We start from the raw sequence: 13,342 nt of genomic DNA on the forward strand, positions 1-13,342 counted from the left end.
ACCTTATGGACTGCAGCATGCCAGGCCTCCCTGTCCATCACCAACTCCCGGAGTTTATTCAAACTCATGTCCATTGAGTCAGTGGTATCATCCTCTGTCATCCCCTTCTCCTCCCACCTTCAATCTTTCCCAGCATCAGGGTCTTTTCAAACGAGTCAGTTCTTCTCATCAGGTGGCCAAAGTATTGGAGTTTCAGCCTCAACATCATCAGTCCTTCCAGTGAATATTCAGGACTGATGTCCTTTAGAATCGACTGGTTGGATCTCCTTGCAGTCCAAGGGACTCTCAAGAGTCTTCTCCAACACCACAGTTCAAAAGTATCAATTCTTCAGCGCTCAGCTTTCTTTATAGTCCAACTCTCACATCCATACATGACTACTGGAAAAATCGTAGCCTTGACTAGACGGACCTTTGTTGGCAAAGTAATGTCTCTGCTTTTAATACGCTGTCTAGGTTGGTCCTAACTTTCCTTCCAAGGAGTAAGCGTCTTTTAATTTGTCAGGTGGCTCAAATGAATTAATGGATGTGAGGGACACAGAGGTGCTGCAGCCTGCTGGAGACCCACTGCCCCGCAAAGGCTGCTCTCCAAGCACTGCCCCGTCCCATGGGTCAAACACGGGCAGTGCGGGGGCAACTGTCTGGGAAGGCTGAGACTATTTCCTGAAGGCTAGAAGAGCCCTAGGGCTGAACTAGCTTTTTAAAAAAGGACAGTGCCGTAAGAACACTTCCTCCTGACATTTCTGGGGCAGTGATTTGCAAATTAGAGCCTGACCAAGAATCCCCCAGAGGGCTGTAAAAACAGAGCAGGGGCCCCACCCCAGAGTCTATGACTCAGGAAGGTTATGATCTGGTCCAAGGATTCGTGTTTCTACAAATGCTTGGGTGACCCTTAGGCTGCTGACCCAGGGACCGTACTTTGAGAACCACGGCTCTGCAAAACGGAGGAGAAAATGGACTTATTTTGAAGACATGACACATGAGCTCCCTGCATCGCCCTTTTCCTCTCCCCTCCCTTTCTTGTTTCTTTCCTTCCTCCTTCGTCGGATACGTATTATTAGAGCACAGAGTCTGGGCTGGACCGACCAGATGGTCTTTGGCTGCCCAGGGCCTGAGCTGTGACCAGATGCGGAGGAGTCCAAGTGAGTCAAGCTGCTGGGGGAGGGAAAATACCCCTGATCTGGGAGAGCCCAGGGCATTGTGTAAAGCTGGGGCAGCTTTTACCCCGGGTCAGCTGGTCCCCTGGCAGCAGACTGCTGGGTGAGGAACTGGTCTTGGGAGAGGCACCTAACACAGCACCATGTGGGGTGCAGCAGCCAGGCCCCAGGGTGCTTGCCAGCCCAGGCCTTCTGACAAGGCTGGAAAGCAGGTTGGGAGGCTCAGAGAGTAGGGGCAGAGGTCTGTGGGCACTGGGAATGGCCAGCCCTTGGCTTTAGATGCCCAGCCAGGTTGTGATATTTTTCTTTGAAGGCTTCATCACCCTTGTCCTGCCCGTGACCCACAGTGAACCCTGCCGTCCAGCTTCCCGAAGACTCATCCATCAGACTTCTCTGGACCTTTCCCCCCGACCCCAGCTCCCAACTCGGTCCCTAACAGACCTGGGTCTCATTTCCCAGGGCTCCCTTTTCTATTTTCAAAGGAGATCCCAAACCCATCTGTTCAATAGAACCTAAGACTCATCCTCAGTTAGTGAGTTCAGTCAGTCAGTCATGTCCGACTCCTTGAAACCTCATGGACTGCAGCACACCAGGATTCCCTGTCCATCACCAACTCCTGGAGCTTGCTCAAACTCATGTCCATCAAGTTGGTGATGTCATCCAACCATCTCATCCTCTGTCATCCCTTTCTCCTCCTGCCTTCAGTCTTTCCTAGCATCAGAATCTTTTCAAATGAGTCAGTTCTTCTCATCAGGTGGCCAAAGTATCGGACTTTCAGCTTCAGCATCAGTCCTTCCAATGAATATTCAGATTGATTTCCTTTAGGATGGACTGGTTGGATCTCCTTGCAGTCCAAGGGACTCTCAAGAGTTTTCTCCAACACTACAGTTCAAAAACATCAATTCTTTGGTGCTCAGCTTTCTTTATAGTCCAACTCTCACATTCATATATGACTACTGGAAAACCATGTCTTTGACTAGATGGACCTTTGTTGGCAGAGTGATGTCTCTGCTTTTTAATATGCTTTCTAGGTTGGTCAGAGCTTTTCTTCCAAGGAGTAAATGTCTTTTAATTTCATGACTGCACTCACCATCTGCAGTGATTTTGGAACTCCCCAAAATAAAATCTCTCACTGTTTCCATTGTTTCCTCATCTATTTGCCATGAAGTGATGCACTGGATGCCATGATCTTAGTTTTCTGAATGTTGAGTTTTAAGCCTACGTTTTCACTCTCAATAGTCTTCTCCAGCACCACAGTTCAAAAGCATCAATTCTTTGGTGCTCAGCCTTCTTTATGGTCCAACTGCCAGGAGATGTATGTGCAGAGGCTCAGCTCCAAGAAGGATGCCAGACCTGGGCATCTTCCCTGGAGTTTGTGCTGAACCCAGAGCATTGCTCTCACTTTCTCTAGATCTATTTCCTCAGCCATGAAATGGGGTGGATAGGATGAGTGCCACTGGACTGAGGGGATCACACCAGATAATACCGCAGGAATCCTTGCTACCTGGCACTGCTCTCCTCTGCAGCCAAGGGCTCGCGCCCAGGTTTTGAGATTCTTTCCAGTAACACACATTAGATATATTTCTCCAACTCTTCAAAATTTACCTCCAAGGACTTCCCTGGTGGTCCAGTGTCTAAGACTCTGAGTTCCCAATGCAGGGACCCGTGTTTGATCCCTAGTCAGGGAACTAGATCCCACATGCCACAACTAAAGATCCTGCATGGTGCAACTGGATGCTTTTGAACTTTGGTGCTGGAAAAGACTCTTAAGAGTCACTTGGACTGCATGGAGATCAAACCAGTCAATGCTAAAGGAAATCAGTCCTGAATATTCATTGGAAGGACTGATGCTGAAGCTGAAGCTCCAATACTTTGGCCACCTGATGTGACGAGCTGACTCACTGGAAAAAACCCTGATGCTGGGAAAGATTGAAGGCAGGAGGAGAAGAGGAAGACAGAGGATGAGATGGTTGGATGGCATCACTAACTCAATGGACATGAGTTTGAGCAAACTCTGGGAGATGGTGAAGGACAGGGAAGGCTAGCATGCTGCAGTTCATGGGGTGGCAGAGTTGGGCACAACTTAGCAACTGAGCAACAAGGAGCAACAAAGATGGAAGATCCTACATGCTGCAGCTGAGGCCCAGCACAGACAAATACATGAATAAAATAAATACTAAAAAAATTTACCTCCGCTTTGATTTGGGCCATAGATTGGGGTTCTTAGTTCCTTAAGGTGGCTGCTGGCCATTTATTCATTCCAGTTTCATCTTGTGAGCTGCCAGTTCCCCAGCCAGGCAAAGCACAGGAGCCCCTCTCCAGACCTGGCTGTCCCGTCTACACGCCCAGGAGGCATACTCAGGAGGGGTGCTCCTTGGCCTGGGGAGGCATGTGGTATCCTCACATTTACCAGCTCCTCCGATGTGAGACCCTTTCCCCAGTGCCCCAGCGGAGGGGGCGGGCACAGTGTGGAGCCCGGGAGCCCGGACTCTTGAGCCGGCAGCCTGGCTCGCATCCTCGAGCTTCTGTGTGTTGACTGTGCAGCGCTGCCATGAAAAGAGCAGCCTGGCCTCATCCCTCACCACCCTGGGTGAGATGCAGGGGAGAGTGGTGTCTGCACCTGGAACCCAGCTAAGAGCAGCCACTCAGGAGTGCAGGGCTCTCTACGCTCTGCTCCTGACCTCAGAAACTTTCTGCAGTTACCATGGTTTCTCCAGCATCATGGAAATGCTATCACATGTGGAGATTTCCTGTTAGTCCCTCACAAGGGAGAACTTGCTTTGTCAATCTCTGTACCTCAGAAGACGACCAGCTGTCCTAACTAGAGTCAAGAAGTGAGCACAGCTCTATGCAGCCAGCAGTGAATCTCCTTAACCACATGGTGGTGAGTTCTTGGTCTGTATAATTTCATTCGGGCTTCCCTGGTGGCTCAGATGGTAAACAATCTGTCTGCAGTATATGAGACCCAATTCTTGGGTTGGGAAGATATGCTGGAGATGAGAATGGCTACCACTCCAGTATTCTTGCCTGGAAAATTCCATGGACAGAAGAGGAGCCTGGCGGGCTACAGTCCACTGGGTGGCAAAGAGTCTACCAACACTTTCACTTTTCTTTATCTCCTTCATTTAATTTGGGGTGTGGGGGAAGTAATGCAGCTGACAAAAGTTTATCTATTAATATAGCTGTAAGAAATCAGAGTCCTTTAAAATTGACAGTAAAGGTCAATGGAAACCAACCAATAGGAAATGGGCAAATGATACAAATAGACAGTCTCACAATGCAAATCAGACTAGCCAACACACCTGTGAAAAAATGCTCAGAATTATAACAAGGGAATTGCAAACTAAAGTAACAATGAGATGCTGTTGTTTGGCTCTCAGAGTGGCTAAAATTTAAATGATTCCATTTTGTAAAAGAAACAATGTTACCCCCTGACACCCCCACCCCCTTACATGTGTAGGAGGCAGGGTTTCTCAGCTCTTCAGTAGTTGCAACAAACCGGCTCTACTTCCGGCACAGGCTTAGTTGCCCGGCAGCATGTGGAATCTTCCTGGACCAGGGACGGAACCCATGTCCCCTCCATTGGCAGGTGGGTTTTTAACCACTGGACCACCCCGGAAGTGCAGTTTTTCCTTTTATGAATCAAGCAGTTTATTAACCCAGTATCAATTGTTGCAATGTTTCTTTTTAAGCTTTTTTTTTTAATGTGGACTATTTTTATTTTCTTGAATTTGTTACAATATTGCTTTGGTTTTATGTTTTGTTTTTTTTGGCCTGGAGGCTCCCTGACCAGGGATCCAACCCACACTGCCTGCATCGGAAAGCGAAGTCCCGGAGAAGGCAATGGCACCCCATTCCAGTACTCTTGCCTAGAAAATCACATGGACGGAGGAGCCTGGTAGGCTGCAGTCCATGGGGTCGCTAAGAGTCGGACACGACCGTGCGACTTCACTTTCACTTTCATGCATTGGAGAAGGAAATGGCAACCCACTCCAGTATTCTTGCCCGGAGAATCCCAGGGATGGGGGAGCCTGGTGGGCTGCTGTCTATGGGGTCGCACAGAGTCGGACACGACTGAAGTGGCCTAGCAGCAGCAGCAGCAGCAGCCACTGACAGCCAGGGAAGTCCCTATTGTAATGCTTCTTGTTTGCGGCTGCCACCTGGCTTCCCAGGTGGTGCTAGTGGTAAAGAACCCACCTGCCAAAGCAGGAGACGCAAGAGACCCTGGGTCAAGAAGATTCCCTGGAGGAGGGCACGGCAACCCACTCCAGTATTCTTGTCTGGTGAATTCCATGGACAGAGAGGAACCTGGTGGGCTACACAGTTCATAGGGTCACAAAGAGTCAGACACAACTGAAGCCACTCTGCACTCACGCAAGCCACCTGTCTGGCTATTCTGTTCAGATCTCTCTGTCCTGGACGTGTCCATTTGCAGCTTCCGTCTTGGTCCTTTCCCACCATCTTCAGGCCCTCCAGGGCTAGGACCTGGCGAGACCTGCTCTCGGGGTTGAAGTGGTCAGGCAGCATTTCTCTAACACTCTCTAGCAATGTTGGTCATGGAACCACCTCAGCACCACCTGGGAAGTACAGGTGCCGTGCTGTGGAAGCAGCTCGTGTGTAGAACCACAGGGAGTGAGCTCCTTATGCTTGGCCAGCCTGACAGCATCCACCTTTCAGCTTCCTGGACTTTGTGAGGAAGGCTGCCAGGGCTCTGATGAACTCTGGCTGGTTCACATCTTTTACGGTAACTCCAGGCATGTCCGTGCCTCTGCATGGCCACCCAGGGGAATGTGCTCATGGGCTCAGTAGTGACCCCATGGACCTTTGCGACCTCATTGACTTTTGGGATCCCATGGCCTGTAGCCCGCCAGGCTCCTCTGTCCATGGGATTCTCCTGGCAAGAATACTGGAGTGAGTTGCCATTTCCTCCTCCAGAGGATCTTCCCCACCCAGGGATTGAACCTGAGTCTCCTGCATTGGCAGGGGGCGTTCTTCACTGAGTCACCAGGAAAGCCCGCCAGCAAGCAGAATGTGGAGGGGTAATTCTTTACTGTCCTTGGATTGTAGGCGATGTAGCAGCATCTCAGGCCCCAACCCACTAGGTAACAGTAGCACCTCCTGCTCTCCAGCTGTGATGACCACAGATGACATGGCCGAATGTCCAGGGGGCAAAACTGTCCCTCACTCCCACTTAGAAAACCACTTGCTATATAGGTAAACATTTATAGCCGCATGTGCTTTTATAAACAGATTTAATTTTAATCACTGTTTTACAGATAAGGAAACTGAAGCACAAAGAGGCCAGCTGAGGTCCCAAGATTCCAGGAGGAGTCTGATTTCACAGCTCAGTTTCTTGCCTGAAATGCAGCCATGCTGCTCAGCTCCATTCTTGAGGTTTGACTGGTTCAATATACCAGCACTTCAAGTTCATGTTTCCAGGCAAGAACCATGGATCAGAGAAGAAGACCCGAGGCCTGTGGTTTCTGGCTGGCTTGGCTCCCTGAGATAATAGTGCTGGGCAGCCAGTGTGGAAAGCAGTGGTCAGTGGATGCCTGACCTCTGAACAGGGTTGACTTACCACTTACAAAGAAAGGCCTGGGGGGCTGCACCATTGAGGGAGAAGGTGGGGGAGCTGGGCTGGGAGTGGGTACATGAGGAGGGTAGTGATGACTGGACTGTTGATTCTTATTCCCCTCCCTTCTGGCTTCTGGGCACCCGACTGCCTCCTCACTTCTCCTTCCCACTCTGGCTTCTCCCCAAAGCCAGCTGCGTGGGTGAGGGCCTCACCCCGAGTGGCAGGGGGAGGCAGGGTGCATGTTCATGCAATGCCTCGTGACTTCCTCAGCCTCTGGCTGGGTCACACAGGCTGAATTTCACATGTGCTTGTCAGTTTGGGGCCCTAGACCCTGAGCTCAGTCAAAGCAGGGCCTGTGTACTTCCCATATCTTTGGGAGCCTGGTGCAGTGAGCATCAAGATTGCATGTATGCAGAAATTCCCTGGCAGTCCAGTGGTTAGGACACTGAGCTTTCACTGCAAGGGGCATGGGTTTGATCCCTGAATAGGGAGCTAAGATCCTGCATGCCGGCATGCAGTCAGAAAAATAAACAACTTGTTGTGTTCAGCTGCTTTGGTTGTGTCCGACTCTTTGTAACCCTTTGGACTGTAGCTTGCCAGGCTCCTCTGTCCTTGGAATTCTCCAGGCAGGAAAACTGGAGTGGGTTGCCATTTCTTCCTCCAGGGGATCTTCCTGACTCAGGGATTGAACCTAAGTCTCCTGCATCAGTAGGCAGATTCTTTACTGCTGAGTCACTGGGGAAGCTTGCCACCTCTTTCTTAAAAAAAAAAAAAGAAAGATACCCATGGAAAGATAGTACATCAAAAAAAAAAAAAAAAAAGATTGGGTGAGTGCAGGATGAGGGGAGAGGTAAAGAGGGGCAACTGCTTAAGCGCTGAGCAGCTCCAGGGACAACCAAGCCCAGCCCAGGCGAGCTGAGGTGTTCAGCCCTGTTCCCTGGTACCAGGTTCTGGCCACTCCCTGGGGCTGCGAACAAACCAGAGCTGTATGAACTCAACAGAGCTCTTGATTACCTCTCCAGGGAGGAGCGAGGAGCTGCTTAAAGAACTCAAGGCACGATTCTTTCAGTAATTCAAGCTTAGCTTTTTAAATAGGAACTTCTCAAAGCTGCTTCTAGAAACATTTCCTGGTCATGTCCCCTCCTCTTGCCCCTGCAGGAGCCCTGCTGCTAGGAACTTGTAAGTTGAGCGAGCAGGTGACCTGATGTGCTGGGCTGGGAGGCAGCTACAAACCTCTTGCTTTCTGGCCAGAAGTGTCACCACCTCTTTGCTGAGGCTCCAGGTAGAGCCTATCAAGGTGTCCTTTGAACCACACTGTGTTCTTGGCACCATGAAAGCTTCATCTCATACACACACACACATACCCACCTGCTTCCTGAGGGCAGGTATGCAGACCTTAAGATCTTTGTGGGGAAATCAGGTGTCTGACTCACATGGAGAAGTCAACTCACCAATTAGAGGGGATGCTGGCTGTGACCTGGCACAACCCAGGGCTTATTCTAATAAGTTGAAGATTCTCAACCCTGCTCATATTAGACTAATGCTTGTTGCTCAGTAGTAAAGAATCTGCCTGCCAAGGCAAGAGACTCGGGTTCGATCCCTGAATCAGGAAGCTCCCCTGGAGAAGGAAATGGCAACCCACTCCAGTATTCTTGCCTGGGAAATCCCATGGACAGAGGAACTTGGTGGGCTACCGTCCACAGGGTTGCAAAGAGTCAGACATGACCGAGCACACACACATGTGGGGTATGCAGGATCTTAGTTCCCCAACCAGGGAATGAACCCGTGGCCCCTGCAGTGGAAGCGTATCATCCTGACCACAGTATCATCAGGGAAATCCCAGGTGAGTCCTGTTTCTGCCAGCTTTCCCCTGGTGCCAGTGCAGGACACACAGGCTGAGTCTGGTTATCATGTGTCTGGAGGGAGTAGCGTGGTCACTTTTCTCAGACAAGGCCTCCCCTCCCAGCCCAGCCATCGCTCCTTCCCACCGGCTTCTGCTCCCCTGGCCTCAGGAATAGAAGCTGGTTGTGGACGGGGGACACTGCAGGGACTGGCTGGGGTCAGAGGGGGAGGCTGCCAAGGCTGAGCTCTCCTTCCACACCCTCTGCCAAAAAAACAGGAAGAGGAATCTGAGCTGTGACTGTGCTGAGTAGTTCCAGTTGTGGGCTCTCAAATCACAACACAGAAACCATAAACCAAAGAGCCAAGAACAAAACCAAAAGCCTGAAGTCTTTTCTATGTTTCTCCTCCCAATGGCTGGTTCCAGCGATGTTTATTACTCAGCCTGAGTTGGAATAACATTAGACAAAAATAGAAACAGCCTCTGGTTCTACAAAGCCTGGGTCCAAGTCCTCTGACTTTTCTGTCCATGCCAGGGCCCCATGCTGCTGGTACCAGAGGTCAAGGGAGGCCCGGATGGGGCAGAGCCTATAGAGAGACACAGGCCTCAGTGCTGGATTGAGAGCAGAGCTAGGGAAAGACAGCCAGGCAACTCACTCCAACAGTGCAGCCCGGCTGGGGATTCAGGGTTTCAGGTGGGGGTGAGCTGCTGGGGCCCCAGAGAGGCCTGCCCCAGGCGCAGGGCTGATCTGGGGTGCGAAGCCACATGCCCCAGGCATAGAAAGTGGGTAGCAAGAGGTCTCTACCATCCTGTGCTTGGTCCAGAGAGAGCACCTCAGGAGTGACTCTTACGGAACTCTGTCCCCAGTGGCTGGGGCAGCCAGCAGAAGCAGGCCAAGGGGCAGCAGTGTTCTGCCCGTTTTGAGCCCCCAGGAAGCCTGCCTGCAGTCACTGGCTGCTCACAGCACTGAGACCTCACCTCCCTACCCTAGGGGTGTCCGGGGGTTCCACCTCCGAGGCATCCTGCAACACAGGGGGAGGTCCGGCCACTTTGAGCCGGGGTTAGGGGGTCTGGGGGGGTATCTGGTAAGGACTTCATTCACATCCTGAGATGGGAAGAGGTGAGGATGAGCAACTCATCCATTTCCCAGGTGATCTCAGTCCAGCTCAAAGGCCAGCTGCTCTTTGGACCCCCAAAGTCACTGCCAGGCCCTGCGCCATCACTGTGAACTGCCCAGGACTCTGGTCTCCCGGTTCTCTCCTGTGACGGGTGGGCTGGTGCGCAGGGGGCACTATCTTAGTGGCTGCTTGAGCTCGAAGAGGCCGGTCCCACCCTTGACGACCTTCCCGACCACGAGGCAGGCTGATGGGGACCTCAGTTCGTCATGGGATCCTGGGAGACACAAGAGTGCTTGTAAGGTATAGCTGGGGGTGATGGGAGGGGAAGAGACAGGTGTTGGGGGCACTCAGCAAGAGGCTTGGTGGTTAGGGCACCTCCAGAGCCACGAGGGTGGTCCTGAAGCTTGGGGCCTGGTGGGAACGAGGCCACATTGCTTCTGCATTTTGAAGAGAGGAAGACCCTCCCCTCTCCTCCAAAAGGCAGAGGTGGCCTTCCAGTCTGGTGCCCACCCACCAGCGCTTCCTGTACCGACAGCCCAAGCTCTCCCCAACGTGCGAGGCTGTGGAAGGGTGCCTGAGGGATGAGCCTTGTCTGCCCAGAACAGATTCAGGCAGGGGTGGGGAAGGCCAAGGACGTGCCCACGACTGACCCATGAGGGTGGCCTGCTTCAGAAACTGGAAGCTGGTCTCAAATGTCATCTGCTGCAGTGGCGAGGAGTTTGACCGGATCCCAAAGCGGTTCAGTGGCTTGTAAACACCCTCGAAGCACATGTAGTCAGCCACCAGCGAGAGGTGGCGGGGGTCAACGGCGATGCCTGTCACAGGGGTGGCAAGAGCAGGATGGGGGTTCAGTAGTGAAGAGGCGATGGGGAGAGGGGGGAGCAGCGTCACCTAACTCCAGGGCTCCCCCCGACCCGGCTCCATTACCTACTCACTCAGCTCTCTGACCCGACCTCAGTGGGCAGCACTGTGTCCCCGGGCATCACAACTGCCTCTAGCAGCATGGGGAGCAGCCCTGCAGGACATGAGCCGCTACAGCACTGCGTGCCTTTGGGAACTGAAATCCTGAAGGCGAGGCGAGGAAGAGACTCTCCCTCTTCCCTCTGAGGCCAAGATCAGAAACACGTGGCGGGTGGGGAGGCCCTGGGGACGGGACTGACAGGACCGACACACAGGGACCCTTTCTTCATGGGGCCTGAGGGTCCCGTGGGCTCCACCCTCGCTGCACCCATATTTCAGCTCCTTGACGATCTAGACCGGCACCCGGGGCCTCCTGCCTGCCCCCCGCATCCCCTCTCACCGTATACGGCAAACACGTCCTTGATCTCCTTTTCAATCACGCGCAGTGCGGCCTCGATGCCGTACGTGCTGGCCATGGCATGGATGTCATTGGAATAGAGACGGCGCAGATCTAGGACCTGGGGGAGGCGGGAGAGGATGTTGTGGAGGGCCTTGCCTTCTGCTCCCTCCTGCGGACATGTCCCACCCCAGGGCCTCGCTGCTGCCTTGGCTGCAGCTGATGACAAAGTGGGCGTGAGGTGGCCCAGGACTAGCCTAAGGAATGGTGTGGGTGGAGCGGCTGACAGCATGCTGGCTGGGCGCAGGGTCTCTCTCACCATCAGCCAGGGCCGGGAGATGATTCGCTATCCACTTTCAGAGTCAGGAACAAAGGTGTTTGTTTATGTAACAGAGAGACCTGGCTCTGCTGGTAGGTGAGGCAAGTTCCCTGGCAGAGATTCGATTTCCTTTGTCGGGCATGGGGTCTGCCAGGCCTCTCCAGGGACCTGAAGCTCCAATTCAGCCATCCCGGGGCGGGGCTCACAGTGGCTGTGTGCTAGGGCATGTCACCCCCACAGGAGACAGCAGAGACCCCGGCGGGTCACCTGGCCTTGTTAAGACAAATCCCACGGGCATGACTCGAGTGTGCCCTGTCAGTGGCTGACGCTAGGGAGGCCTGAGCCCTTCCAGCTCTGTCCTCTGGGGAAGCAGCTGGTGAAAGGCTCTGGGCAGAGGTGGGGCGTGTGCAGGGCAGTGCTGTGGGAGGATGTGTGTGAGGCTGGAGGACCCTGCCAGCTTAGTGCAGACGAGGGAAGAGCGGGCTGGTCCCAGCAACTCTGGAATGCAGTGGGGAAGACTTGTGCCTGGGGATTGAGAGCATCTCAGAAGGTTCTGGGAGATGAAGTGAACTGGGGAGCAGCAACAGAGAGCTCAGAGGAAAGGATGGGTGTGCTTGGGAAGCAGGGGGAACAGGATACATAGGACTTTGCTGGGTGGGGCCCAGGTCCCCCTTCACCAGATAAACCAAGCAGCTCCCCAGCCAGCACTCAGTATAACTATTTCTTACAAGTCTATGTTCGGAGGTTTCGATTTCCAAGAAAAGAAACTACATGCAAATTAATTTGGGAAACTCTGGGTTCAGTAAAGTTAAGCAAGTTTCGTTCTGCAAATCTTAACCAGGCTCATGTGCACTGGAGATCCCCAAGAGGTGGCCTAGGCTGCAGACTTGGTTTGGGAACCGTGGGTTAGAAGCGTGAATAGCCCAGGAAAGGCCAGGACAGAGCGGCTGGAGCCTGAGCTGGTGTGAGGACCCATCAGCATGCGACCTTGAGGAGACACGCACCTCGGCGTACTTGAACAGCTCCGGGAGGTTGATGCCTTCTGTGTTTAAGACAAGCTCCTTCTCATTCTTACTGTTGGTGGTCTCATTCAGGAGGCACCTTGTGATACCCTTGGTTGCATAGATGACGGCTCCTTGGGCCAAGGACGCTACCAGGGAGCTCATGTCAAAGTTGACTTTCATGAGAGGGAGCTTCAGCGTCACCTGCAAGAGGAAGGGGAGCTGAGCCAGGAGACAGGGCTGCCCCAGCCCCACACCACTCAGGGTCCCTGAGAGACCCCTCCAAGCCCCACTGGGGCAAGCCAGGCGGTGGACTTGGCACGTGAACATGGGCTGACTTAATGACCACACTGCAGCCATGTCCGGTCCCACAGACTGAGGTGAAAACAGCAGAGCGCCATCCATTTTCACAGATGTCATTGGTGAAACTCACCTCCACTCAACATGAGCTCCACTCAACATCACCCTTGATATCCTTTCAATGACCACAAAGTGTAACACACATCCCTCTGTACGTGTACTTCTGGTCAGTGACTCATATCTGTGCTACCATTTACGAATCACTGAACTGGATCAAAGGAAAGGACTAAAGCCAGTGTATGTGTAGACGTCTAGGCATCCAGACCAGTGAGCCTTCCAGGGACACTGCAATCCTGGAAGTGGTACCAGGCAGAAAGGTGGTGTGAGGAACACAGTGTCTGCCGGCCTCTGTGATGTGCATCAACACACGGGTTGTACTGAGGCCTGAAGTTCCCACATGAAAGTACCTTCAGGGCCTGATGCCTCAAACCCCTACAGGCTGTTACTGGAAAGTCAGAGTGAGCGGGCCCAAGAGGGGGCTGTGATCTGGGGTTGGTGACCCCCTCACAGGTACTGACCTGGCACCACAGGCTGCCCTGTGTGTCATACTGGTAGTCCTCTATGAACGGATGGCACTCGCGCACCGCCTGTGCCCGGCGCTCCACCGCCTCGGCCCCCTGGGGCTCCCGGCTTCGGGCGCGCTTCTGCGGCTGGGGCCGGGGGGCACAGGGGCGGGAG

At 53.1% G+C, this 13,342-nt stretch overlaps 1 protein-coding gene across 1 annotated transcript in view; it reads right to left on the reverse strand.

Annotated features, from left to right (window-relative positions):
- Nucleotides 1-8,960: 8,960 nt before the first annotated feature.
- POLR1A (polymerase (RNA) I polypeptide A, 194kDa) overlaps nucleotides 8,961-13,342 on the reverse strand; it is an 84,459-nt gene continuing 80,077 nt past the window's right edge. The window contains exons 31-35 of the mRNA XM_010862206.1: nucleotides 13,183-13,331; nucleotides 12,308-12,508; nucleotides 10,988-11,105; nucleotides 10,338-10,502; nucleotides 8,961-9,961 (exon numbers count right to left, since the gene is read on the reverse strand). Coding sequence (XP_010860508.1) covers nucleotides 9,861-9,961; nucleotides 10,338-10,502; nucleotides 10,988-11,105; nucleotides 12,308-12,508; nucleotides 13,183-13,331 — 734 coding nt within the window. The 3' untranslated portion in view covers nucleotides 8,961-9,860. The remainder of the gene's footprint in view (nucleotides 9,962-10,337; nucleotides 10,503-10,987; nucleotides 11,106-12,307; nucleotides 12,509-13,182; nucleotides 13,332-13,342) is intronic.

Source organism: Bison bison, unplaced genomic scaffold (assembly GCF_000754665.1).
Source record: "Bison bison bison isolate TAMUID 2011002044 unplaced genomic scaffold, Bison_UMD1.0 scf7180017864480, whole genome shotgun sequence".
Taxonomy (NCBI): Eukaryota; Metazoa; Chordata; class Mammalia; order Artiodactyla; family Bovidae; genus Bison; species Bison bison.